Genomic DNA, 25600 nt, shown 5'->3' on the forward strand with positions numbered 1-25600 from the left:
AAATGTGGTATTTATTCAGTTATTTTTCTGAATGGACATGACATTTTGGTTTTATCCTCTACACTGCATATACCACGCTAATTAAAAAGCATGTTTAAGATTCTCAATTTGTCTCATTTTCCAGCCCCTGAAATCTTATCACCATTGTTCTGAGAAATATTCTGTAATAAAATGCAACATTGCAAATTAAATAATGTGTGGTTTTCAAAATGTCTGGCAGACCTTTCACCAACAGACAAAAGTAACACAAACTGTAGGCATGGTCAGTGACCAGAACTGAAAACCAATGTAGTATGACTTGCCAGGACATTATTCACCTCAGATTGAGGAGTTTGCAAAAAATAACATACTGGCACAGCAAGAAAGGTCATATTTTATTTCCTGTTAACATAACAAAAAGGTTTTGGTGACTGACACTGATTATGAATAGATGGAGGACCGATTCAAATGTAAAATATTTATTTTCAGTTGTGTACAATCAGCGATGGATGAAAGACTGTTCTATTCAGCTGGGAGTGAGCATGGAAACATAAGCTCTGGCTATGGTGTGTTACACAGGACACAGCTGGACTCATGGCCATCCTAATATCCTATCTGCAGTGGGCCAGTATGCTCTTGGGACTCCTCCAGCTACCACCGGGAACAGCTGACTACACCACCAGCAGTGGAAAAAAGGCCCATGCTATTGAAATCCTTTAACACCCATTCAGTGTCAAATGTATAATGTAACAATTAGGCCTAATTTAATGTGATTATGATTATTGGTTATGAAGCCATTGCAGCGCATGGAGCTGCATTTTTCCTGCTTTCACCTCTTAGTAAATATGCATATCTTTTCAGATACAAAAGCCCTCTGTCAATAACATCTCCTTTCAGGTTTTTCAATATCAATAACATTACACATCTCTCATCTCCCTGATCTTAAAAATAAAAAAGGATATAATTTAAAGTGTCACAACTGGTTCAACTCATTTTAGAAGAGATACTGCCTAAAAGCTTTTTGTTTACAGAAATGGAGATTTTGCAAATGGTCATTACCACAATTTCCTCATCTTTTCATGTCATGTTAACAGCAACACTGACAAAAGAACAGCTTTTTCTATTTTACTAGACAGTGCTCAATATTTCACTGCAGAAATGGATATTTGAATACATGATATTCTTCATAATATCTGGGATATTGCTATATGATAAAATACTGTAGGTTTATATTTGTGCTTTGCTTTTGCTTTACTGGACTAAAAGCAGACACTTTCTTTCTGAATGAACTACTGCCAGATAATCAACAGCTGTACAATATTTATTCACAATGCTGACTGAACAGGAAAAAAAAAAAAAAAAAAAACATACCAGAAATTAAAGAATGTTCATATGTTGTACCTTGTTCTGTGCAAATATTGGGTTTCCTTTTCACAGTATTCACCGGCAATGATATGTGGTGAAATCACTACAGATTTTTTACAGATGTCACAATGGCTTATACTGTGCTAAGGCAGCTGTCAGACAAAACATGTTGCATTGTGATGTCAGAGTACATGATTGCGCTGTCCTTTGAGATACATCTTCCTTTAAAAGCACACCACTAAATTGATATTTGGGATGGTTTCTCTTCTTTTTCTTTTTTATGTTTTGCAGGTCTTTCAGTAACTAAAAGTAGTACCCCATCTTACTACTATCATTATATCAATTACTTCCTTTTATACCAAAAGTAATAGTTTGATCATCAACTCAGGCTGATTTGGCTGAGATTTTCAACATACTTAGGTGAATGTGTTCCTGGGAAGAACATGAGGCACAGCTATAAGGAAATGTCAATATCCCCAACATTTACATAAGAAAAAAATTCCTGAATTATTGATATAATATTGGAATTACACCAGAAAGTCAGTGCACTAGGTGTTAGTGTATGGGAATCAGTCATACTGCTTGGTTTTCTTAAAGCAATGTCTTAAAATGCATGGCAGGGAGTAGAACAGATTCATACAAATTGCAAAATGAAAATATTTCCAGTGAAGATCAGTGCCCCTCTCCACGGCTGAAAATGAGAGTTTGTTCATGGTGAGGGCTAGGTGAATCACACACATTTGCTGAGTGAGAGATGGAGAGAAATATTTAACTGAAATACAGACAGTTGGAGGCTGGCTGCCTCTTAGCTCATGTTGTGTTCAATATGTCTGTTTTTGCAGAGAGAACAAACAAAAAGAAGTCACCCAGACTTTCTAATCACTGGTGCCACACACTGATAACGCTGACAAAAAAGGAAAAGAGTCAACTACAAAGGACTCAACAGTAAAAAAGGGTGTATTAAAGCTTCTGTGCTGCCTGAAATTATAATTCATACTATTATTCTGCAAAATCAGCCATTTTCATTATAAAAACACTTTCATTTTCCCACGTTTTTAAATCATCTGAAGGGTACAACTGAAGTATCAATCTTTGTACTGTTCAGTATTTTACATACAGTACAAAATTACTGCATCTGTAAACTTCAATAAAAGCTCAATAACTGAATTTCAGGAGGACAGAAAATTCCCATATCCATGCCTACTCTCCCAAAACCCATCCAAATCAGTAAACAACATGTGTAAACCACCTACACACTTCCTGTTGCATTGGCTATTTGTGTATCCCACCTTTCACCTCTCTACCTCTTGCTCCTCTCCTTCCACCTGAAAGTCTCAAGCCCCCGCTTTGACCCTGTCCCCAGCTGATCTAAAGCAACACTATCCTCATCTTACAACCCAACCCTTCTGCTACAGAAGGTCCAAAGGGGAGAGTCTCTCAATGCAATCCTACTGTTGTACAACCATACATACCGCCCTGGGGGACTGGACACCCATGATTCCAGCAGACTTGCCTGGCATTGATTTATTGCTGTACCTTTCCACAAATAAATACCCTAAATAATTTCAGCTGTTCCGGGTTTCTTGTACTAATGAAACAAATTTTTAAACATGGTTTGTTTTTTTTTAATATAGACTTCTTTTCATGTTACAGTAATCAGCCATAGTTAGACAGCTTGGAAGATGTACTAAAAATTATTGGGCTGTAGACTTCCTGGTTTAACAAGAGAGTGCATTGAAAGAGGAAGGTGACCACGGTTCATTCTCTTAACACAAATCAAGCAGATGGTTTCCACCTCTGATGGCCATCAAATGCTCTATATTCACATGTAATAAACATTTATTGTATAACTAAGAGCATGTTGTCTTCAGAATTCATCCATCTCAGTAAACACAGCAGTATTTTCACAATAACTCATTGGCTCATTAGTTTAATAATATTGGAAATATGGTGGCTGATTTTGCGGTACTGAAGTAAATCATGAAAATTGAAATATAGCAGACCGGTCTCATAATAGCTGCATCTGTTTGAACCTCCTTATTCGGAGAAGTCTGTAATACTGCCCAGGTGAGCTTTGCTTCACTGATTCACAGGGGAGTGGTGCAAATTCCTCACCTAACAGGGTGAGATAATGAGAAAGCAAAGTGTGGACAAAAGAATTTTGCTCAAGGCAGTGATGGCAGAGAGAGGCCCCTATGAGGAAAAGAAAATGTGAGACTGATTGCAATATGGCTGTTCTGATGTAATTTTTCAGGGCTCTTAGATTCCCCGAGACAGGTATGAAAACATGCAACAATGCATTTCCGTGAATGCACGGATCCCAAATAAATGGGTTGATTCACTCCTGCTGCTTTGGAGAAGTCAATATCACCCCCCCCCCCCCCCCCAAGTATGCTTTTAGCAGTTTAGCAACCTATCATTCCTAAACACCATCAGACTCCAAGATGACGGGAGTCTGTCTGTGGGAGTCCAACATGGACAGCATTGAGTGGGGAAATATTTGTATGTTAACGAGGGAAGTCTTTCATTTTCTGATAACAACTCATGCATATTTTAATGTAATTGCCATAGTGCCTCAAGAATCTGTAATTGTTTTTAGCCACTATCTAAAACAAAACATGCATGAAATTTTAAAATATAATACTTCAACATAAATTACCTAAAGCGGTGAAAATCGATTCTCAACCACCTTTGTCATCACAGATTAGGATATTGAAAGTATCAACAGTATGTGGAGAACAGCGACCTATCCTACCTTGCCATACCAGTTTATTTTGCATGAAATTATCTAGTGTAGGATTTAAACAAGTGTTTAACCATTTTGGACCAGGGCAATTTCTTTCTGTGGTCTCTTAAAATCAGGTCATTTGGCGTCATTGTAGGACGACAGTCCTTTAACTGTGTTGTCAACAATGGACTGCATAGGGGTATGCTGGCTATGTAATGCATAAAAGATACTAAGAGATTCTGTTGCATTCTGGGTCAACTAGATTATTAGCTCATTACTGCCCTTAAAACCTTCCAATTTTAAAACCTGGACCTCCCTCCCCGGATATTGACTTTGCTAGGCTATGTTAACAACAGAAGCAACTGCCAATCTGTTCTGAAAAACATTTCACAAGGTATGAGAACATCAATAACCTTAATACATTCTTAATGGTCTTAATTCAAATATAGTTAATTTTTATCCCCCCCCCCCCTTTTAAGATACATAATGCTTGCAAGCAACTCTAGAAATGTGTGCTAATGTGTACACTATGCACATTACATGATGACAGAAAACTTGGCTTCTAGTTTGTCATTCACTAAATTACAATAGACATTGTACACAATAGCTGCTAGTAAATAGAGGGCAGGTTGATATACCACACATGCTTTAAGGCTGTTATAGCTATTCATATCTGCAGCACGTTTGTAAAAGATGATCTCGGAAGGTGAGTTGAGCTTTTAGTCCTTTGAACCCTATGGACTTTTTCATTACTCTTGTTACAGATTGCTCTGCTCTACAGGAAACCACAAGTGTTGCATCTAAATTGAATCTGACCTTTTCCCTCAAATAAAAATCAAATCTGGAAAATGAAGAGTAACTATCATTTTTTAACATGTGTTATAAATGGAATAAAAAAATATTGAAGTGCAATTCAAATTTAAAATAGCTAATTGTTTCCAAAATAATGTACAGTAGCGGGTCAAAAGAGAGACCATGAAGTCATGGGAGGTTTAGACTTTTTCTTTACTGAAAAACGTCAAGTACAGATAATTTACGAGTATAGCCATCTTTAATATACAGCAGTATTCTTGGATATTCCTGTGTAGCGCACAGCAATTGACTGCAAAGCAAATACTGTAGTATGCAGAGCATTTCAATCGTCAGCTCAAAGATAGTTCTTACTTTTAAGACCCGCCACAAGCAGTACAGATGCATTTAAAGAAAGGTTTCAAGCAGCAGAGCTCTATAAATACATTTTTCTTCTATTCCAGTGCATTTTTCCTCTGTTCTAGTGCATAGCCCTAACTGACATCAACAGACATTTTGAGTAGCTCTTTTTTGTTTATTAATAAACCTATTTTTATGATCATGGTTTTGACATCTCTGAACGACTCTTTCTATCACATATAGAGTTTATTGAATATAGTTTATTGCGTTTATTGAATCTATCAGTGCTTTTTGATGGGTAGAGTCTGAAACATTTGTGGACCCCAGGCTAGGGTGCACTACAGCATCCTTCTTACAATGATATTATATAGCTAAATGCTTTGTGGTCACAATCTTAATCTACCCTTTGGGCACTTCTAGCACTTCATCTCAGCGTAGCACTGCTGCGGGTAATGCATGAGATATTCATGTGTTATTCTCCTGGCCGTCATGCATTAATTCACAAAAGAAACACTGGTCATTATTCCACATATAACAGCGACCACTTCAAAGAACGGCTGTCATCGATACGCATCTGAAAGGCTTTGAACTTTCATTATGAATTACAAAGTCACTTCACTGCCATGATGCAACTTCTCAATGGTTAAGCTTCCATTCTGCTGCTCTGTAAGAAACAGCGGAAAGTTTAAAGAGCTGCCAATTTTGTAAAGAGCTGATGATGATGCGCTCAGACATGACATTCTCTGACAGCAATGACAGTGGAAATATGCTTTTAGCATTGCTCATTTTTAAAATTTCACTGTATGTTTGGAAAAAAATGTCCTATGCATATCCGCTTTATGTAGATATTCATACAGGCTTTATGCTGTTTAGTTTCTCAGAACTCATATGAAAGAATATTATTGTTTTCACAACTACAACAAAATGCATTTAATATACTTTCGCTGAATTTACAGGCAAAGTTGTCACAGTGTTGTACTGAGGTTTTCAAGATTAATGAAGAGGGGATCAAGTGAAACTCCTGATGCTACTTCAATATAAAGATAAATACTACACACATACACAATGTAAAAATCTTCAAAAGATGATCATTTTAATCAGAATACGAATAGGAGACTCCCTGAAAACAAACTGCTTTTTCTATGTTTTCTATATTTCTATGTTTTCTATGCAGAATCAGAATCAGACTTTATTGGCCAAGCATGCTTTTACACATGCAAGGAATTGGACTCTTGTTCCAGTGTCTCTCATAGTGCCTTCATATGACAGTGCTTTTAGTCATTGATCATGATAACATTAAAAAAAACAATGCCCAAAACTTCACAACACAGCCAAAGTCCATGAGGTAGCTGGGATGTGGATCATTTCAGAGGAATTGTGTAATCTGTTGCGTCACACAGGGCTGATGCGGCTGTGAAGTTCTTAGTTCATACAAAGAGAAACAGACACCCTACTGTGAATTGTGGAGGAGGTGAAACTCTTATCTGACTGTACCCTGTACTCCACACTCTCTCACACACACACACACACACACACACACACACACACACACACAGAAAAGGGGTGTGGCCACAGGTCTCAAACAGGTTTACGATAGGGCCTAGACTCAGAGCAGGTTTTAGGCTGCCATTATTTGCATGTGAAAACTGGAATCCACGCCCTTTGCTGAATTCCCTGCTCTCTCATGTAGGGACACCTCCTAGGTTAGTCTTTGTTACTTTTAGGTGGGAAAGTGCTGCTGGTTTTCAGTGCATACGCAAAAAGATTATTTTGTTCTGTTTGTTGTTTTTTTAGGATGTACTTGAAATTTTCAAGAGGATTTGCCTGTAACTAACAAAGAGAAAGTAAGTCCTCGCTAAAGACGTTTGTGATATACAGCTTCAGTAGAGGTTTTAGAAAGCAAAGCGTCAGACAAAGTTTGGTCTCTTTGGAAGGCTTTGTTTGCATGACTTGTAAATTCCTCTGGGGAGTGAGAACTTGGAAGTGGAGGTGATTCTATGTTTGGATGCCTTTCTATCAGTATAATGTAGTAAGTTTCCTACAAAGTGTTACATTTACATTATGGTAGTTTTTACACATTTGACTAAGGACTTTAACTCATTAAACTGAATTCACTAAATAAACTGAAAATATTCTGGGGCAAATGCTTGGGAGGCTTTGAAAACGTAACTTTTGTTACAGGCTGGCAGCATACACACTGTCAGCCTCGACAGCTTCCTGGTTCAGGGGAACCAAGTTGCTTTTTTTAGGAAATGCTTTGTATGTACCTTGAACAAGGAATGACAGTACCCTATTATTATGGAACCTGAAAGATGAAAATACATTCAGTTTAAAAAGTTATGGTATTTTTGAGTGAAGGCTGACAGGTAGCACTAAGGACTTCATAAAATATTGTGTGCAAAATCCGTTTCATGCATCATGTATCTATATTTTTTATGGATTAAATATTAAAGACAAAAATCAGCCTGGTCACAAACTGTTTTTTTTTTCATGGCATGGTATTACTTTGAAAATTGTACTTAAAACCAAAAAAATTCAAAAAAGAAAAATCAAAAATTGTGAGAAGTTCCAGTATTTCATACTGCTGTTTGATTAAGTCAGATTTGTTTTTGAAGCATTTGTGAGGCATAACTTGTGGAAAAAAAACAAACAAACTGTCAATTAAAAGAATCTAAGTGCATGTAAGCAGGACATTAGCCAGCATTTCACTGCTCTGTCATCATAAAGCTATCCATTTTTTTCTCCTGATTTTAGAGTTCACAGTTTGCACTCATTATTTTGAGGCAAAATGTCAAACCTGTAACTGTGCCTGCATAGAAGCTATGATTGAAAACTAAAAGGTCTCTTGAGCATATGCCCTGCTTTCAAAGAGCAAACTTGAACTGTGTTTGATTTGAACTATTTGAAGAGTTAGGTCTGAATCTCTTGGTCCATATATAGATTTCTCAGATGGTTTGCTCATTTCCAAGGGAAGGGGTGCACTGGGACTGGTAACTATGAGTCTAAGTTACAAAAAGTGTATTTATTTGCTTAGCACATGGAAACAATGGCCTGCCCTACTCAGTATCTGAACCTGTAACTGTCTTGTCATGATTTGCAATTTTACATGGTCACCCAGGCAGCAGTATTATGTTTCATAGTTAGTCCACATTCAAAAGAAATTAAACTCAAATGTTGTAATGATTGTAAAATCCATGTTAAATCATAAAGAGTTCCAGCGCAGTTCTTTTCCATTTTAGTCTTTAATTCATTTTCAGGGCCTCGATCTCGATGGCTGCCACCATCTTGCAGATTTAGAAATCATTTCAACGGCACCGTGACATTTAATCACTCAAACCCAGTACTTTCCACATCTCCTCCCTCACCAGGGGCAAAGGTGTGTTTATGGGTTGGCTACAGCAAAAACAAGTCTGGCATAAAATGTTAGGCGAATCACAACATGCAGTGTAATGCACAAGGTGCAGAACAGCATGTTCTGTAATTCATTGAAAAATTTTGTATTAGAAGAATGAGTGAAGGTCCTGGGAAAATGTAATGAGCTCTTGCACCTAGTTATATCCTTTTGTTTTAAATAGTTATATGTTTTGTACATTAAGTAGCAGTAGTGGATGCTCTCATAGAAGTGTTCTTTTGGTAGGATCTGCATAACTTCAGCTGAGTGCATGCTACAATTTATCCATGCAGTGGAGTAATGCTTTCACTACCACATGGGCATGGACCTCATGTATGAATGTAATTCCATCTCTCAACTGTCAGCTCAGTCAACAAAAGTTACTGCTTGAATGTGTCCATCTTGTCAATGTGCCACAGTTCTATCACTTAAATGTGGCAATTCAGTCATCTTAATTCAATCATACGTCTACTAGCACTGGTGTTCTATTTGTCAGGCTTCCCCAGCTACTGCAACACAGCCCACTTCCAGGAGCACAACCCCACATGCATTCCAGGAGTGTCTGCACAGATTATATCACATATGAGACGAATTTAGTAAATCGAGGCAAACAATGCTACGCAACCCGCGCTGCTGCTGCCTACTCCACAATAGCTGTTGTTCCTTCCTGTTTGCAGCTTTTTTTGAGAGACTGATAGACATCCTTTGCCACTCATGTTCTCTGAGAGAAAAACAAATCTGATGGGAAATTTCACAGATTATGGCTGATGACAGATGATGACAGCCTGAGCAGTGGACAGAACTAATTAAAAACTGTAATTTCCAAACAGTTGCTGTGAAGCACAAATCCCACGGTTCATTTAAGCCCACTTTCTTTTTGAGAATACAAATGAACCCATCATATATTTAAATGTATATTTGCTGTAGTTGTTCAACTTCAGTATTCGTAATGTGGTTTTGCTGTTGAAGTTGCTGCAATAGACAGAGGGACATTTAAATTTTATTTATTTACCATTACTACTATTTATGTACTATAGATACTATAGATCCTTCATTGCCTGTATGCAAGTCCCTGTGCCTCTTCTGTATTTGAACATCTTCTCTAAGTGGAGAATAGTATTCACAGTCACATCAGCTCTTTCAATGTTCTTTTCCCCAAGCAATTTCCAGCGTGTTATATTAATTATTTACTTCTTTCACATCAAATTTAGAATAATTTTTTATTTGTGTTTTTTTCTTTACCAATATGAGTCACAGAAAAGGCCTATTCCCAATACATAACTCAACAGGTCTGTACATGCTGCACCATGGGGTTTATGTGAAACACCTGCTGGCTGAATGCAGTACTTGACAGACACTGTAGCCCAATTTGCTTAGAGGAGCCTAACAGCCTTGCCTGTTCAAATCCAGCAGCAAAAGAGTTCTTAATACACTCATACAGCAGTGTGAAGAAGTGAGAAACATTGCTGGTTGTTAAAATTAAATATAGTTCTCACCTAAGAGTTAGTCCTTGCATATTTTTTGATGTTAGCCATCAGTAGGTGTAGGCCTTGCCTTGTGCTGTACCTTGCTGAACCAGCTTTTTCGGCATGGGTGTAAAAGCGATGTAAACATTGCTTTCTTTTGTTCTCCTCACGGAATGGTCACAAAGCTCCATGAGCCAAAGAATCCGCTAATAATGGGCTTGCTGTGTGACATCTGTGGTAACTGTGGAGGAACTCCTGGTTGGCTAAGAGATATTAAAAGGATTTTTCATGTACCCAGTAATGTTTTGGTATTGCAAAAATCCATACATCTTCACAATCCATACATAAGCATAACAAATGAGATGACAGCTTTAAATGAACTATAAATACATTTTTGCATTTTTCAAAATAAAAAATAATGAAAAAACTGAAGTTACACAAAGACAAAGACACCATGCTTGCCTGACTTTGAGACACAACATGCAAAGTGTATTGCATGAATGACATAATAATGGCTGATTCTGTACCTTTTTCTGTGTGTGTTGTATGAATTCAGGTGTTTTCCGATCCTGACAGGATTTTCTCATTACTGAAATCTGGAATTTTTTTGTGTAATTATGTTTTGTCATTGTATCAGTTTGAACAGCCCCAAATCAAGGGGAAGGGAGAGTGTGACAGTAAACAGAATACAATAAGGCCTAAGACTAAGGCTCCTAAACATTAGGATCATCTCTTAAAAAAACGTATCAGTTTTCTCTGTAGAGTGGTAACCCAGCCATCCATAAATCTTTTTCAGTCATAAATGTTGAGAGTATCCATTTAGTCATACATTTAAGTAGATCTTTCAGAGGTGGCATTGAAGATCGTATGCCTTAAAGAAAAAACAAACAGCTGTGCAGAACCTTATATCTGAGATGCTCACAACGTCACATTCCAGTTATACATGCTGAGGTGACAGCCAGACAATGAGAAACTAGATTCTGCAGATAAAGTTCGCATGGGAAATAATTCAATGATATCCTTGGGACATGTCTGACATTCTAAACTGGTGTTTTCCCAGGTGGGCCGAATGACAGAAGATGCAGCAAAGCACTACTCTGATGGAATCCCAGCTGTCTCTGCTCTCCTCCCTAAGTGGAGAGCCCAGGCCAGAGGATTACATTCAACCCCATTACAAAGAGTCATACCGGCTTGCAATTGATTGCTTGGTAAGCAAAGGAGAAGAGGCATACCAGGAAATCCTCAAGGAGGAGCAAATTGGTGACTTCCTCTCACAGGAGGAAGTCCTCTTTATCCAGGAGAATACCAAGCAGCCAGCCACCACCAGCCATTGTGAGGAGAGCGATGGATGCCCCGACAATGCATCCTCGACAGGGACATACTGGCCCATTCACTCTGACGTGGAAACCCCAGACCTTGACCTGGGCTGGCCCGACTTCCTGCAACGCAACCTCCGCACAAACATCGATCTACTCTTCCACCCGCCAAGACTGAATAGCCCCACCATAAAAGAGGTGATAAGGAAGCAGATACAGGATGCGCGACAGGTAATGACACTGTAAACTCTCTGAATCAAACAGCACAGCTGGATCATGATCCTACGCTGTTATATTAGCTTTGGAATTCATATCCAGTTAGCACCTGCGAACCTTGCAAATCATTTTGTTTATTGAGGTCTGCACAGCTGATGCCAGTCAACTCTGTTTGTGATGAAAAATAAGGAATACTGTTCAAAAGTAGGGGAAAGGGCAACCTGTAAAATGATTGGCATGTGACATGCATGTTATCTGAACTTTTCCTTTGCAACTGAGAGGGAATATAGGGAATATATGCCAAAGGTCTTATATACCTAATTTTACATCAATCTGGTCTTTCATTCCTTTTTTTTTTTGCTACATCAACAAATCACAGAAAATAAATTTTACCTCTTTCTATCGTTATTATTAGGACCACTATTTAGTCTTGTCTAAAACATCATATATAACAAATACTGGAGTGAGTGAATGAGATGGACTCCTTTGCAAACTAATTCACATCAAATTATGTTTTCTTAATGTGGCAACTTTTGCTTCACAATTCAGATCACAATCAATGCAAAGATATTTCTTACAAATCAGTCCATTCATTTTTGAGATGTTATTTTCACTAATATGCTAATTTATCAAAACGACACGACAAAATAATATGGCAGAACTAGAGAATTATCAAAAACAAAAATAAATAAGTAAATAAATAATAAAAAAGAGTAGAGAATTATATGAATTTTAACAAACTCACTGGAAAGAAAAAAAAAAAAAGTTAAAGACAGGGCTTCATGATCATCCTTAAGGGCAACACATTCATCTCACCATGATAACCACTGCATGTACACATGAGCACGCACCTGCCCAGAACAAAGCGTGTGCAGTCCTCCGAAACATGTACATGCCAACAGAGACTACTTCTCACATTACAAGTCCCAACATACATCAGGGGAGTGAACACCAAACACAGGATGGACACCTCTCCATGATGTCATCTGACATCTGGCAACACTTATTTCAGGTGTCTGATGCTGCCAAAAGTATTGTTATAAGGGGACAATGGCTTGCCCCACTGCTACTCTGAAGCAGGCAAAGCCAGTTTCTTCCATTGCTGTTGGGTCCAGTCGTTGTCGGCAGATGAACCCAGGCCTTAGGCCCAAGCTGTAATTGAAACAAGCACATTAGCTCTCTGAGCCTCTTGGGAGTCCATATTCTCCAGGTTAAAGCAAATGACCTTGTATTCTTTACCTAATTACAGTCTCCTGACCAATCTGTAAATGTTAAGCATTCCACTAAGGTCTGAAATTAGTATTGACAGTAAGCCGGAAGGAATATATATAAATGTGCATTCTCTTTCCTACTCTCATTGAAATCATTTGGGTCATTTCAGCTTTAAGAGAAAGCTTTAATAGCTTCATTATGCAAATTACACTGTCCATAAAGATTGTACAGAAAGAACAGGTACATGTGTGGTAATAGTGAGGTAATTTTGCTGTCACTGTAGACTTTCATTCAAAAATCTGTAGGCTCTAGTCCTTTCTATAATTTTCAGTTTTGAGGATGACTCACTGAGAACATGGTTGACATGCTATGGTAGTGCCTTTTCCTTTACAACCTGCTCAAAGTGCAGCATGAACTGTTTTGTAGTTCTGCCTCAGGAAAATAGAAGAGTTGTAATTACATTAGGAATTGTCATATGACATTTCCAATATTCTGTTGTATCTGTGTGTTTTAAGATCTTCAATTTAGGGAACATAATCCCTCTCCAATCCCAATCCAAAAGGTCATTCTTAATAGGCTGCCACAACATTATGCCATCATTATATTTTATATTAAGGTTTCATTTCCAGAGCAGTACATATCAAACTTCAATTCAAATGCTTCAGCCATTGCTGGAAAGGGTAAAGGTTAATTAACATTTGATGAGGATTAGATTGCTAATGTTATTTCTATTCATAGACAATAATCACACATTTTTTCAAAGATTAGACTAATGGCCTAATATGTCTTAAGTGTGGCCATGTCCAATTTGATTCAAATTCATCTGTGAATAATTTGCTTTGTTTCCACAGTGCTGTGGTCCATAGCAATGAGTCAGGACCATCACTACAGCATTGCAAGGGAAATGTTAAATTTTTCACCAAAGGAGTCTATAATACTCAATGTGTATGAATTATTGTTTGTTTTCCCTGACAGGTTATTGCAATTGTAATGGACATTTTTACAGATGTGGACATATTCAAAGAGATTGTTGATGCCTCTGTAAGAGGGGTCCCCGTCTATGTTCTTCTGGATGAGTCTCACTTTGAAAGCTTTCTCACGATGGCCGAGAAGCAAGGTGCTCAAATCCAGAGGCTGAGGGTAAGAAGTTTTATTTTTTTTTCCAATTTTCAATTATTGAAATAATGATATACTTGCAGAGTACTGAGTAAAGACAACAAAGGCATATCGAATGGGGCAAATTAGGGGAATTGGGGAAAGTTTGTAAAAAAATTTATAATATTTACATTTATTACATCCAAGAACCTTGTCAAATGAGAGATTTGATTGAACAATGTGTATACCTTAGACTCCACCTTTCCAGGAAGAGTTTCAATACACTCAGATAACTCAAGCCATAACATTTCACTTCATTTTGGGAAAGGCAGTGAAAGTTGTGAAAAAAAAAAACAATGAATTTAGCAACATGGATACAACTACAGGCATTCTTCATAAACACTGGCTGATGAGCCATTGAAGAGAAGGTTAAGAATCAATGTTTTATGTGAAATTTATTCATTTATACCCTGTGAATCGTATATAATATATATTTTAAAATTATTAGTATGATATGGGCAATGAGATGCTGAAACACTGGTTCTCCTTGTGTGTACAAACTCCAGGAATCAAACATAACAAATGTCATATAACCATGCATGGATAGAATGTAAATCATTGTCCTGGCTATGTTTCTGAAATCGTTATTTTTGTATTCTTGTAGAATATGAACAGAATGTGTTTTTGATACACATTATCCACCTCCTAACACCAGTAGAGTCAGAAAAATTGGAACTCCACTGAGAAGTGGATGGAAGATCATGGAAGGTGCTGAGCATACATATGACTTGAATGTTGTGACACCATACAATCAGACAAAAGAATTCATTTGCTACCCATCCTATGTGGGATTGCAGAAGTGTGTGTCATTGCAACCCGTTGTTTATGTGCGCATGTGCACACACACAAATGCTGCACTTCTCTTTCATTGCCAGAGATCATTTATATTCATACTTCACATTATTTTTAGTTTAAGAGATTTTTATAGATCTATTTTAAACTGGTGTGTGATTGTGTGTGATAGTCTGAGAATTTAACAAGGCAAACGCTGCCAGGAGAGAAATTAAAATAGCCCTGTTCTTTGTGATAACAGTCCTATTCTTTTTTGATTCTCAATTTAAATTTTGATGCTGAATGTCTTAACTTCGCTCCTTCCTTAAGGGTTATCTTGGCTCAGGGTTTGCTTGAAAAATGCAATTTTTTATGCCTAGGCAGCCAGATGTGAGTGCATCTTAGATAATAAATCTTATGAAATTACAGTCCAGCTCTGGTAAATGTCTTATTCCTCCCACTGTACTCGAGAGGGAATGATAATTAATTGAAGATAAAATGCAACACCACACCCTGGAAATGCCCTGGAAAGTTCCCACTGAATATTTTATTGCCATCATTGACATAGTATGTAACATTCATAATCATTCATAACAGGTTAGTTTCAAGAAACAAGTCACCAGATTGAGATCTGAAATGCTGTTTTTTTAAAATAGCTTAGCTGCGTTTATATTCACAATGGCTAATTAACAAATCTATAGAAGGTGCTGGGTTATTTGGTAAAATTATATATCTATATTGTATTCTTGTGGCACTTTCTGGCTAAGAAAGCTGTATGTTCACCAAATGTGCTCATTTGATACGTTTAGTATACAAGCGGCTTCTACAACTACAACTGCTGTGGAAAGGAATATGTAGAGATAACCTCTACATCAAAGAACAGACAATATATTGCAAAATACATTTGGGGACACATTATATACATGATATATATACTGTGTAATATTAACATATATGAATGTGTTCCTGGAAATCCCAAAATCCCAAAGTAAACCATTTTCCTAGACACACTGAAAATAGGGGGTATATTTCTGACCGTAGGCTGAAAAGCACATTTTCCACAAAAATGTGAGATAAATTTGGGAGTAAATGAAGACTTCATAGATACAGAATATAGATATCTTTGGTATTGTGACATGCACTGTATCAGGAATGACAGAACAATGGAAGAACTGCAAAAGAGAACTCAGCTCTTTCTTACCAGTACTCGTTTACATGGATGCAGCCAAATTAGAAAATAAATAAATCTTCAGCTCCTCTGTGAGGGTTCACGGAATGAAAACTAAAATAAAACCACATCAAACTGTCGTGGCGCTCTTCCTGTCTTTTCATCTAGTTTTACTGCCAATGTCATCGTCTTACAGCCTAACCACTGGTAAATGAAGGCCTGTGCTCATCAGCTCTGCCTGTTCAGTCTGCTTTCTCTTCTTAGAGAAGAAATATTAACATTTAAAAAGGGGTTTGCAGAAAGATCCTCTGCAGAACATGTTGACATATTAAAATTAAGTCGATACATGCATGTTTAAGGTAAGATAGCCGGGAATGGATTTCCATATTCTGGACTCATGAATGTATGTCTGCTGACTGATAATGTGACAGAGTGCTGCCTTTCCTGACATTGACCTTGCAGACATAGAAATGAAAGCTGATTTTTGTAAAACTGTCGAAGGCACTCCTTATATTACAAAAAATATGAAAGGTTATTATAGACAGCTGTACTTTCTTTCAAAATGTAAGAAGTACATGGGAGTAAGAGACAAGTACTTAGTAGAGACTAACTACTTTTTCTGTTATACAGGATACAATACTTATCAGTATTGTATCCTGTATAACAGAAAAACCACAAGGAGCACGCATACCATGTACACCTGGTATTAAAATGCGTCCTGGGAATGAACTGTGGCTAGATCCTGTGAGATTGGATATTTCGGGCCATGTGAAGATACAACAACACATTGTGATCAGATTGATAAGTTCTTGGTGACCACATCCAGAGTTGGATCAAGACACATCTGGTCTGTGTTGTTGCCAAGGACAGATGGATCTAGCTACCAAAAGGGAATACAGTTGGGCAAGGTCCTCTACAATCTCCCTGTACTGCCCACAAAGGTTTTCTGCAAGAGCTCCCATTTCTGTTATTAGTATAAGGCTGTTATTCCTTAATTAGCTATGGTTGTGGAGACTATGGATTGTTAAACAAACAAGACAATATTCATCTCCACAAGAGAGTGTTGATAGCCTGGTCTGACACTGTTGATACTGATGCTGTTGTTAATTTAACTTGCATGGATACACTTCTGTTCTGTTGTGCTGGAAGTCACTCTGAATCAAAGCATCTGCTAAATGAATATAATGTAATGTAATGTCTCCACTGTTGTTGTGAACATCTGAAATAGTTTCCCCTATATAATGCACATATGATGCAATACATTGAAAGATCTACCACAGTCTCTCATGCACCCATGGTCACCACATTGTGGGAGCACTGCCCTATTTGCATATAATGAGGGAAAGTGAAATCACGTTGTGGATATGGGAGACAGATATAGTACACATGTTAGCACAATGTGTTTAGTGCACAGGGTCGTGATTGAACAGCAACCTGATTAGCCTGACAGAATGTGAAAAACTGCAGTTTAATGCCAGGTGTAAATGGAGCCTTAGATCCCTCTTGGTGACGTCGGTGAGCTGAGCAGTATAGTGTACTGCAGTAGCCTGCTGTAGCCAAAAGAGCAGTGATACTCAAATCACTTTACCCACACTGTAAACAGCTGAAGTTTCTAAATTAAGTATTTTTACTGCATATCATTTATTTTGTTCTTATTTTTTGTTTTGTTTTGTTTCAGTTAATTATTTCCTGTTATAAAATTTCTTGTAATAATGTTTCACTGTTGCAATTTCCTTGTTAGTCTCTTGCTAAGCATCCCTGTAGTGAAGGGCGAGAGCAGTCACCCCACCTGGCCTCAAACCCGGGTCTGCAGGGTACTAAACATGCGACTTTGACCGTGACATGGTGTCGCGGACAAAGTCGCATGGTTGGTACCCCGTAGACCGGGGTCGAGGCCAGGTGGGGTGACTGCTCTTGCCCTTTGCTAAAAATGGTGTTAGGAGTGGGATGGCTTGCCGTGAGGCCATTGGAGGCATGCCCAGTGTGTGAGCTGTATGAGGGACCCCCAGGTTAGGTTGACCCTGGTGTGAGGGACCCCAGAGAAGGGTGGGGCACCCTGGGATGGGAGAAGTACGGCAGGGGAATGCGTGAGGGACACCTCGGTGCGTGAAGCGCATGGGTGCGCTTCCCAAAGGGGAGGGCAATGTGACAGAGTGCTGTCAGTACAGTTGAGTATGCACTCTGACTGCCATACCAATGAGCCTGGCTCTTTGGCGTCGCGGTCAAAGTCCATGGTTCCCTGTAGACCCAGGTTCGAGGCCGGGTGGGGTGACTGCTCTCACCCTTTGCTACAATCCCAGTGAGAGGTTCAATACGGCATAATCTTTCTCCCTAACACACTTATGAATTAACACTGCCAACATGTTTTAGTGAGCAAGCCAGAAACCAGACTATCTGTGGCTACAGGAGCTACTACATATTCTGTAACGCATGAGAACCTGCAGATTCACTTTTTGTGTTCCTGGAAACTGTAAAACAGCAAGTGCGTTGCCTACTGATAAACACCCAGGAGCACCTCTGAAAGAGGATTGTGCTTCTTTGTTTTGGAATTGTGCCATTCCTTTGTAATCCTTTCCCACACCCCCTCCCTGGGATGCCACAACACGCAGACACTATGCAGAGATTAAATAAAAGGTGTTAATGATTGAATCACTTACCCAATCAATCATTAAATTAAGCATCATCTTAATTTAACACTGGGAAATAAACATTAAATCATTCCATGTGCAAAAGAGGAACAGAAATAGGTGTCACCCGCATGACACTGAAACTGCAAGAGGAGGAATTTTACCCAGCTAATCTGTTCTCCATTGTTTTGGCTACAGAACATGAGAGTGCGCACCGTAAAAGGACAAGACTATCTCTGCCGCTCAGGAGCAAGGTTCCATGGCAGGATGGAGCAGAAATTCCTCTTGGTGGATTGCCACACTGTGGTGTATGGTTCCTACAGGTATTTGCTATATGCTTCACGCTTCATTGTTTGGATTTCTTTATATTCAAACTCAGTACATTCTGTTCTTTTCAGTTCTTCTTTTCCAATGATTCACTTCTTACACAATGTTTTCAAAGTCAGGAATATGCATCTGCCTAACTTCACATCTGGACGTTCTGAAGGGAATCTATAAAGCTTTTGAATTGGATGTTGAATTGGATGAGCTACAGTGAAGTGACAAGTTTCTGGGCAAATTATCAATTATAACTTCACATTTTAGTCACATTTTACATTAAAAAGCAACTACATAAAGCATACATAAAGTCTACATAAGCATGGCATAACAGTAACACAGGCATTATGTAAGCTTTATTTATGATTAATGTATGTGCCCTTAATGTACAAGGTGACTGAATTTCATTGTTGTGGACAGGCTGTGAATATATAACTAATGAGTAGTGGAATGTTCTGGTTGGCAGAAGTGCCTTGATAAACAAGATATGAGGTTCCCGAGCTAACTTTGACAGCCTGAGTGTCACCAGTTTTGTGGCATGTAATATATCACTTACCAATGCAACTGTTTCTTCAATGTCCCTCTTTGTATTGTCAATACAATATTGCAAGGTACCTGATTCAAATTACTGGAATGATTATTAAATCATTTTCTACATGATTATTTACGGAAGTATTTATTTTTGAAACTCAGATTTAAGATATTAAATATTTATTTTAAAAGTAAATATTTATTTTTCCAAGCTCCAAGTTCAATATTTATTTTGCAAAATGAGCTTTAGCTAGAAGGTAAATATTTATTTTAGAACTAAATATTTATTTTCAACTTTTAAGGTCTGAATAAAATGATTTATTTAGGGTGTCATCAATGTGAGAGAAAACACAAAAAAAAAATAGATATATATTGTCCTTCTGTTGTGCTTTACATTTGGCACCCAATATATTAGTTTATTGTAACAAACTGGTATGGCTGCAACTGGAATGAAAAAGCATGCAACTCTCGGGATCCTGTACACAGTTAAATGTATCCATTTTTTTAATCATGGTTTTGATTCCAGTATTATTGTTACTGCATCCCACACATTTCTGCCACTGAAAAATGGTTGCTTTGTTCACTGACCAGATGAAGTCATTAAGCTAACAGAGGCAACTAATTATGGTTGTTTGTTTCCATTTCTGTCCATAATAAGGTTACATTTACACACGTTAATTATTAGCACCACATGTGTTGATACTATTACAAAGAACTTTTGAGTGTAACAGCATCACAGTTTCTGTCTTTTATAGAGGAACCATCCATCAACAGCATGAATTGCATGAACGGCATGAGTACAGTATGACAGGATCCTTGCTGTCATTTACTTGTCTGTGAGGATTACATTTATTGTGTAACGGTCATTCAAGGTTTCTTTTTCTAAAAGAAATGACCACTTAATAAGCAAAATAGCTTCCAGAGCCCAATTAGATACATTATTCTCCACAGTAGAGCAATCAGTACAAAATTATATCCACTTATTGAAAATTTCAGCACTATCAGTAATATATTAACTCCATTTGAAATAAGAACTGTGAGTACCAAAGAAAATTAGCTGTGCAAGCTTGCTTTAAATTTTAATTGGTAATAATTGAATGAAATTAATCTCAGTTTGAGTTGTTTAACTGTGCAATTCCATTCTCTCCCCTCTCTCTCCAAGCTTCATGTGGACCTATGAGAAAATCAACCTCAGTATGGTGCAGGTAATCACTGGCCAGCTGGTGGAGCTGTATGATGAGGAGTTCAGGACTCTCTTTGCTCGTTCCACTGTCCCAGCGGTACTCTCACCGCCGGAGGGCAAGCACAACGGGTACAGCTTAAAGGCAGGGTTCAAGGCTCAGTGTGGTGAGGCCTTTGAGAGGAGTGACCAGCTGAGGCACACCTTGAACACAGTTTACCAAAGGGCCTGCGGGAGACCAGGCAGCAGGAAAATCCCTGGGATAGAGTTCGAGGCTGAACCTTGTGACGGTGAGCCATTTAACCACAGACCTGAATTTGAGCATGTGGCAAGTGTACAGGCCCGTCTGCATCACCTCCAGCCCGCTGATGATCTTGGTGTCCTGAAGAGACACAGCTATGCCGGGGAGAGGCCAGAGGCCCCTTTTGTTCCCACTCAAAGCCACCAAAAGTATCGCGCTAGCAACTGGAATGTGTCAGGGGATGGAAGCACATGGTATGGGGCCCCTGTGAGAAGCAATCACCTGTCTGGGGGCATTGCGGACCCGTTCCCATCATCGAGGCCGGGCCAGGTATATGGCAGGGGCTCCAACATGCGCCAGTCCTTCCATGGCAATGATAAGCACGTCCTTTCTATGCAGCAGAACCTGCCCAGCCTAGAACGCACTGCCAAGTCCTTCCTGCGTACCTGGCGGATCGAGTCTTACCTCAACAATAATGAGGTGCCCATCATGGAGTCCAGTGACTACCTAGATCAGTACGAAGGGCTGGACTGCAAGCCTAATTCATATATGCAGTCTCGTCTACGATCCTCCCTCATCTTCAAGTCCACCATCCCTGAGCAGCCGGAGACAAACAGTTACACTCAAAACTCCTCATCTGACATGCCCACCAATGCACCTTTTTATGCTTCAAAGCAATGGAATGCTGCGGCATCGATGGAAAGCAAGATGAGGCAAGACGAGTACATGTTAAAGAGGCGCAGTCTGCAGATTTTAGATGATCCCAGGAATAACATGCATCATGGCCTGGGGCGAGACCCATATCAATCCATGTATGCTAGCCTGGGTAGAGTCAAGGGGAACCTATCAGTAAAAACACCAGTGGTGTTCCAAGAGGACAAGTATAAAAGGCATAGTGTGGCTGAGCCCCGTCCAAACATGCAGTACATTGCCAATGAAGAATCTTCAAGGAACACCTATGGCATGTTGGGGAAGGGTCAGTCTGACAGAAGGGCATTGGGTGAGATCGCAACCAGCGGGCAACATCCTACAAATAATCTAAAGGAAGACAGGAGATCTGTCTCTCATTATGATGTCAAGAAGGTCACAGAGGGAAAGAATACTCCTGTGTCCATGTGGCAAGAGCCACCTTCGAGAACGGTCTCAGTTTCGGTCCTTGGGGAGAACAGTAAAGAGCCTGTGCACAAGCCTCTGAACATGGGTTCTCCGCGCTTCTTCAAAAGCAGTTCAAAGAAAATCAAATCATTGCTTAACATACCCGAGAAAAACAAAAACCGCTCAGATCACAAAATGGGCAGCAGCACGGACACTATATTATCCGAGGACCAAGGAGAGATAGAAGGAGAAGGGAATAAAGTTCCCAGTGAAAAAGTGAAATCAGATGACAGTGCCAGTCACTTCCCATTGAGTGAAAACCACTTTGGGAGTAATACAGGAAATGCATCTGCTCCACGTTTCAGTACAGAGGACCTGGAATCAAACTATGCTGTCCCTGAACAGGGGCAACACTCGGTTGGTATCCGAAAAGACAGATTGAGCTCAGCAATGGAAGGCAGGCACAGAAGTCACAGAGGAGAGGATCGACTGTACAGTCGCTTTGAACCTTTTTGCAGCCTAGAAAAGCAACCTCCTTCAAGTCATTCACAAAAGATCACCGCCAACATGCGAGCAGCAGAGAAGTCTAAAACTCTTCTCAGCATCAACACTAGAGGGAGCTCTCCTGGAGAAAGTCACAACACAGGGGGTCCAGCACAAGCTCACAATGACAATAAACTAGGCAGATTTATACAGCGTGTTGGGAATTTAATTAATAAAAATAAATAATCAGACACATTACCTGTTATCACAAAGGGTAACTCATTTTTATGGCAAAAAGGATGAACCAAAGGTGTTACCCCTTCCTTTTTATACCAGAAAGCCTATGGTTCTGTTTCTTCAGAACTAGGAATGTTTACATTTACAAATGAGCACACTGATTGCTCCCCTATTTAAAAAGGAAGAATTCTGCTTTAAAGGCATAGATGCAGCACAAATTACACAATTATAAAATCAGCAATGTTTACATGTACAGAGCATATCAGACAAAGTCACTTCATTGGTACACATGGCAAGGGAATGACAGGTGAAGCAGGTTTACCAAGAAATGGAAAAAAAAATAAATGAAAAAATACAAATTATAAAAAGAATGGCAATCATGCATTGGAGTAGGGCAGGCAGAATTTCAAATCAGATAGAGCCAGCAGTTGAATCAGAGCCATAGACAATAACACGGGTGAGACAATATAGCTAGCTATGTTTATCTCAGTAAGCAGCTAGCTGGGTACTTTAATGTCAGCTGGGTTAGGTAGCTAGCTAACTGACCAATGTGGTTGTTAGGAAAAAAACATACTACAAAGCTAACTTGCTAGGTGACTAGCTGCTTAGCTTAAATTTCTAAGCATGACTTCTATGTGTCAAAATTGGCATTGTGTGGATAGCTATGACAATCTATCTATTCAATGCTGTGATGGGATGGCTAGGAGCTATTGATAGCCAGTGAGCTTTTTGCAAAAAAAAAAAAAAAAAAAAGAAATAATTTTGCATCAGCAACCCTGCTTTGTAAAGTGTTTTTTGAATTGCAGCAATTCAAGTCTAGCAGCTGTACTTGCACAACCCATTTTTGGTAATTAGCTATTTGGATTGGCTGGATACAATAATGGATACATATAGGATAAGTTAAAAAGCTTGTCCCAGGCAACGTGGTAAAATGTTGCCAGATCTATTTCTTGTAAGTATAATCAGCTTGCATGTTGGGCAGCATAATGGGAGATGCTACTTCACACATACACGTTATACAAGACGTTATACAGAAAGACAAAATATAAAATGGACATATGGTTCTTTCCACGTTCAAATATCTGTATGCACTGCTGTGTGTCAAGGGATGTTGTTTAGCACTAATTTATGTTTCAGGAAGCAAAATTGTTACTGTTAACTGTTACTCTATATTTATATGTCATTTTTTAATGAATTATTTCTTTTTTTTCTTATAAAGAATACATATTATTCCTGTGTTTCAGGTTTCTTGGGGAAGATAATGTGAAGATTTTATGATTATTTTGTATGATAGTTTTGAAGGTAAAAGGTTAAAATGGATAATTTTGCACTTTGAAATACTTAAATGTGGGATATGTGGATTGTATATATGGTATGTCACTCTGCTGGGGCAGTTCTTTTTAGATGAGTGATGACATCCTTCAGAAATAAAATGTAGTTCAGAAGTGTTTGAACCTTAATCCAAAAGACTGTACATTTTTTGTCGAACCATCAAAGTGGCACACACAGATATGAGGCAACAGTCATTAACTGTCAAATCTGATACGTGAATGAACCTTTCACACAAACGGATGGCAAAACAGTACAGATGGCATACCTTTTTAAGGCAGTTTTTTTTTCCACTATGTTCAATAAAATCTGTGATATTTCTTCAGGCAGTTCCTACACATTGACTCTCTAAGGTCTCTTCAAGGGAACCCAATGTGGTGCTGTGGAAAAAACTGCTCATCATTTAACATGTTTTTCTAGTTGGAAACATTTTTAAACAGTGAACGAGCCCTAAGGAAAGTATTTATTTGGTTGTATTACGCACACACTAAGTCAAGAAAATTAATAAAGCTAAATCATAAATTTGTCCTTGTCTTTTTTTCCTTTTATATATTATTTATTTTAAGTAGACACTATGTCCCAGGGTGACTTACAGGTACTACAAAAAAATCTGTTAACACATAGCAAACAGACACTTGAAATCTTAAGCAGACATCTGAACTATCTTATGCTGTGAAACAAATGTTTTAAGAGTGTGAGCAAGTCTGGTATAAATCACAGTAACTATTTGGGGGATATCAGCACCAACTAAAACAGCAGTCCGGTATGTTTCAGGTCTCAAGTCTTATCAGAAGATTCAGGGTGGTCTGAATTGTTTGAACTCAGGGACTGTTGGACAAGGCGAATTTTCCAGATTAAAAGTGACAAAAGTCACCCTTGCCGTGAAGACTAGCTAGAGGCATTGAAACGCATACCATGAGCCTAGTATGTATGAGACTAAAGCCTAGTACAAATATTACAGTGCTTGTAAATCCCAAGCAGGTACATTCTGTGATTGAACCTGAGGCACACAATGAGTGGGATCCTATGGAACTGATTGAGTCGGCTGACTTACCACACGGAAAATCAGGGAATGGTATTGACACCATCCACAGACTCAGGAACTATTTTTGAACCATACGGTGTTTACCACTGGTAAGGGATGCTGCCCAGGTTATAAGGAATGTAACTCCAGGACACCACAAGTACCCAACTGCTTCTAATAGTTCCCATTTACTGTGCTTCCACTGACTTGTTAATGAGTCTGCAGATGGAAAAACCCTTGTGATCTCACCACAGTTCAATAAATTGTCCAGTGTATATGTTTGGCATCATGATATCATCAATTGCCATATCATTCTCTTTCACTTCCTTATCGTTGTTATTCGGGAAACGGCTCACAGGAAAGAGCAGTTTCTTGATTGCACATTACCTTATTGAATGTTTGTTTTTCATTGGTTGTTGGCAAACCTTCAGCTTAAGAAATCTAATATTGGACTGGAATTTGCTAAAATTGCAATCTGCAAGAAATCCAATCTAAGGTGTTTAGCCAAGGTAGAGTGTTAGTGTACACAAGCTGAGTTTACACAAGCATCACAATGAACAACTAATAAAAGGGCAAAACCAGAGGTTAAATCAGATTGAGTGCCCTAGTCTTAAATGGA

At 38.7% G+C, this 25600-nt stretch overlaps 1 protein-coding gene across 1 annotated transcript; it reads left to right on the plus strand.

Annotated features, from left to right (window-relative positions):
• The first annotated feature begins 6946 nt into the window (after nt 1-6946).
• fam83b (family with sequence similarity 83 member B) lies at nt 6947-23764 on the plus strand. Its single transcript, XM_036546180.1, has 5 exons — nt 6947-7065; nt 11139-11625; nt 13798-13962; nt 18742-18866; nt 20555-23764. Exons 2-5 carry the CDS (start codon nt 11158-11160, stop codon nt 22635-22637), a joined length of 2841 nt encoding a protein of 946 aa, XP_036402073.1. The 5' UTR covers nt 6947-7065; nt 11139-11157; the 3' UTR covers nt 22638-23764.
• Nucleotides 23765-25600: the final 1836 nt, after the last annotated feature.

The sequence above is a fragment of the Megalops cyprinoides genome, chromosome 15, assembly GCF_013368585.1.
Source record: "Megalops cyprinoides isolate fMegCyp1 chromosome 15, fMegCyp1.pri, whole genome shotgun sequence".
Lineage (NCBI taxonomy): Eukaryota > Metazoa > Chordata > Actinopteri > Elopiformes > Megalopidae > Megalops > Megalops cyprinoides.

Excerpts from the sequence above, each read along its gene's own strand:
- fam83b (XM_036546180.1), top strand. The coding sequence starts at position 11,158 with ATGCAGCAAAGCACTACTCTGATGGAATCCCAGCTGTCTCTGCTCTCC. Across the intron at positions 11,626-13,797 it reads AGATACAGGATGCGCGACAG|GTTATTGCAATTGTAATGGA; the intron begins GTAATGACACTG and ends TTTCCCTGACAG. Across the intron at positions 18,867-20,554 it reads GTGGTGTATGGTTCCTACAG|CTTCATGTGGACCTATGAGA; the intron begins GTATTTGCTATA and ends TCTCTCTCCAAG.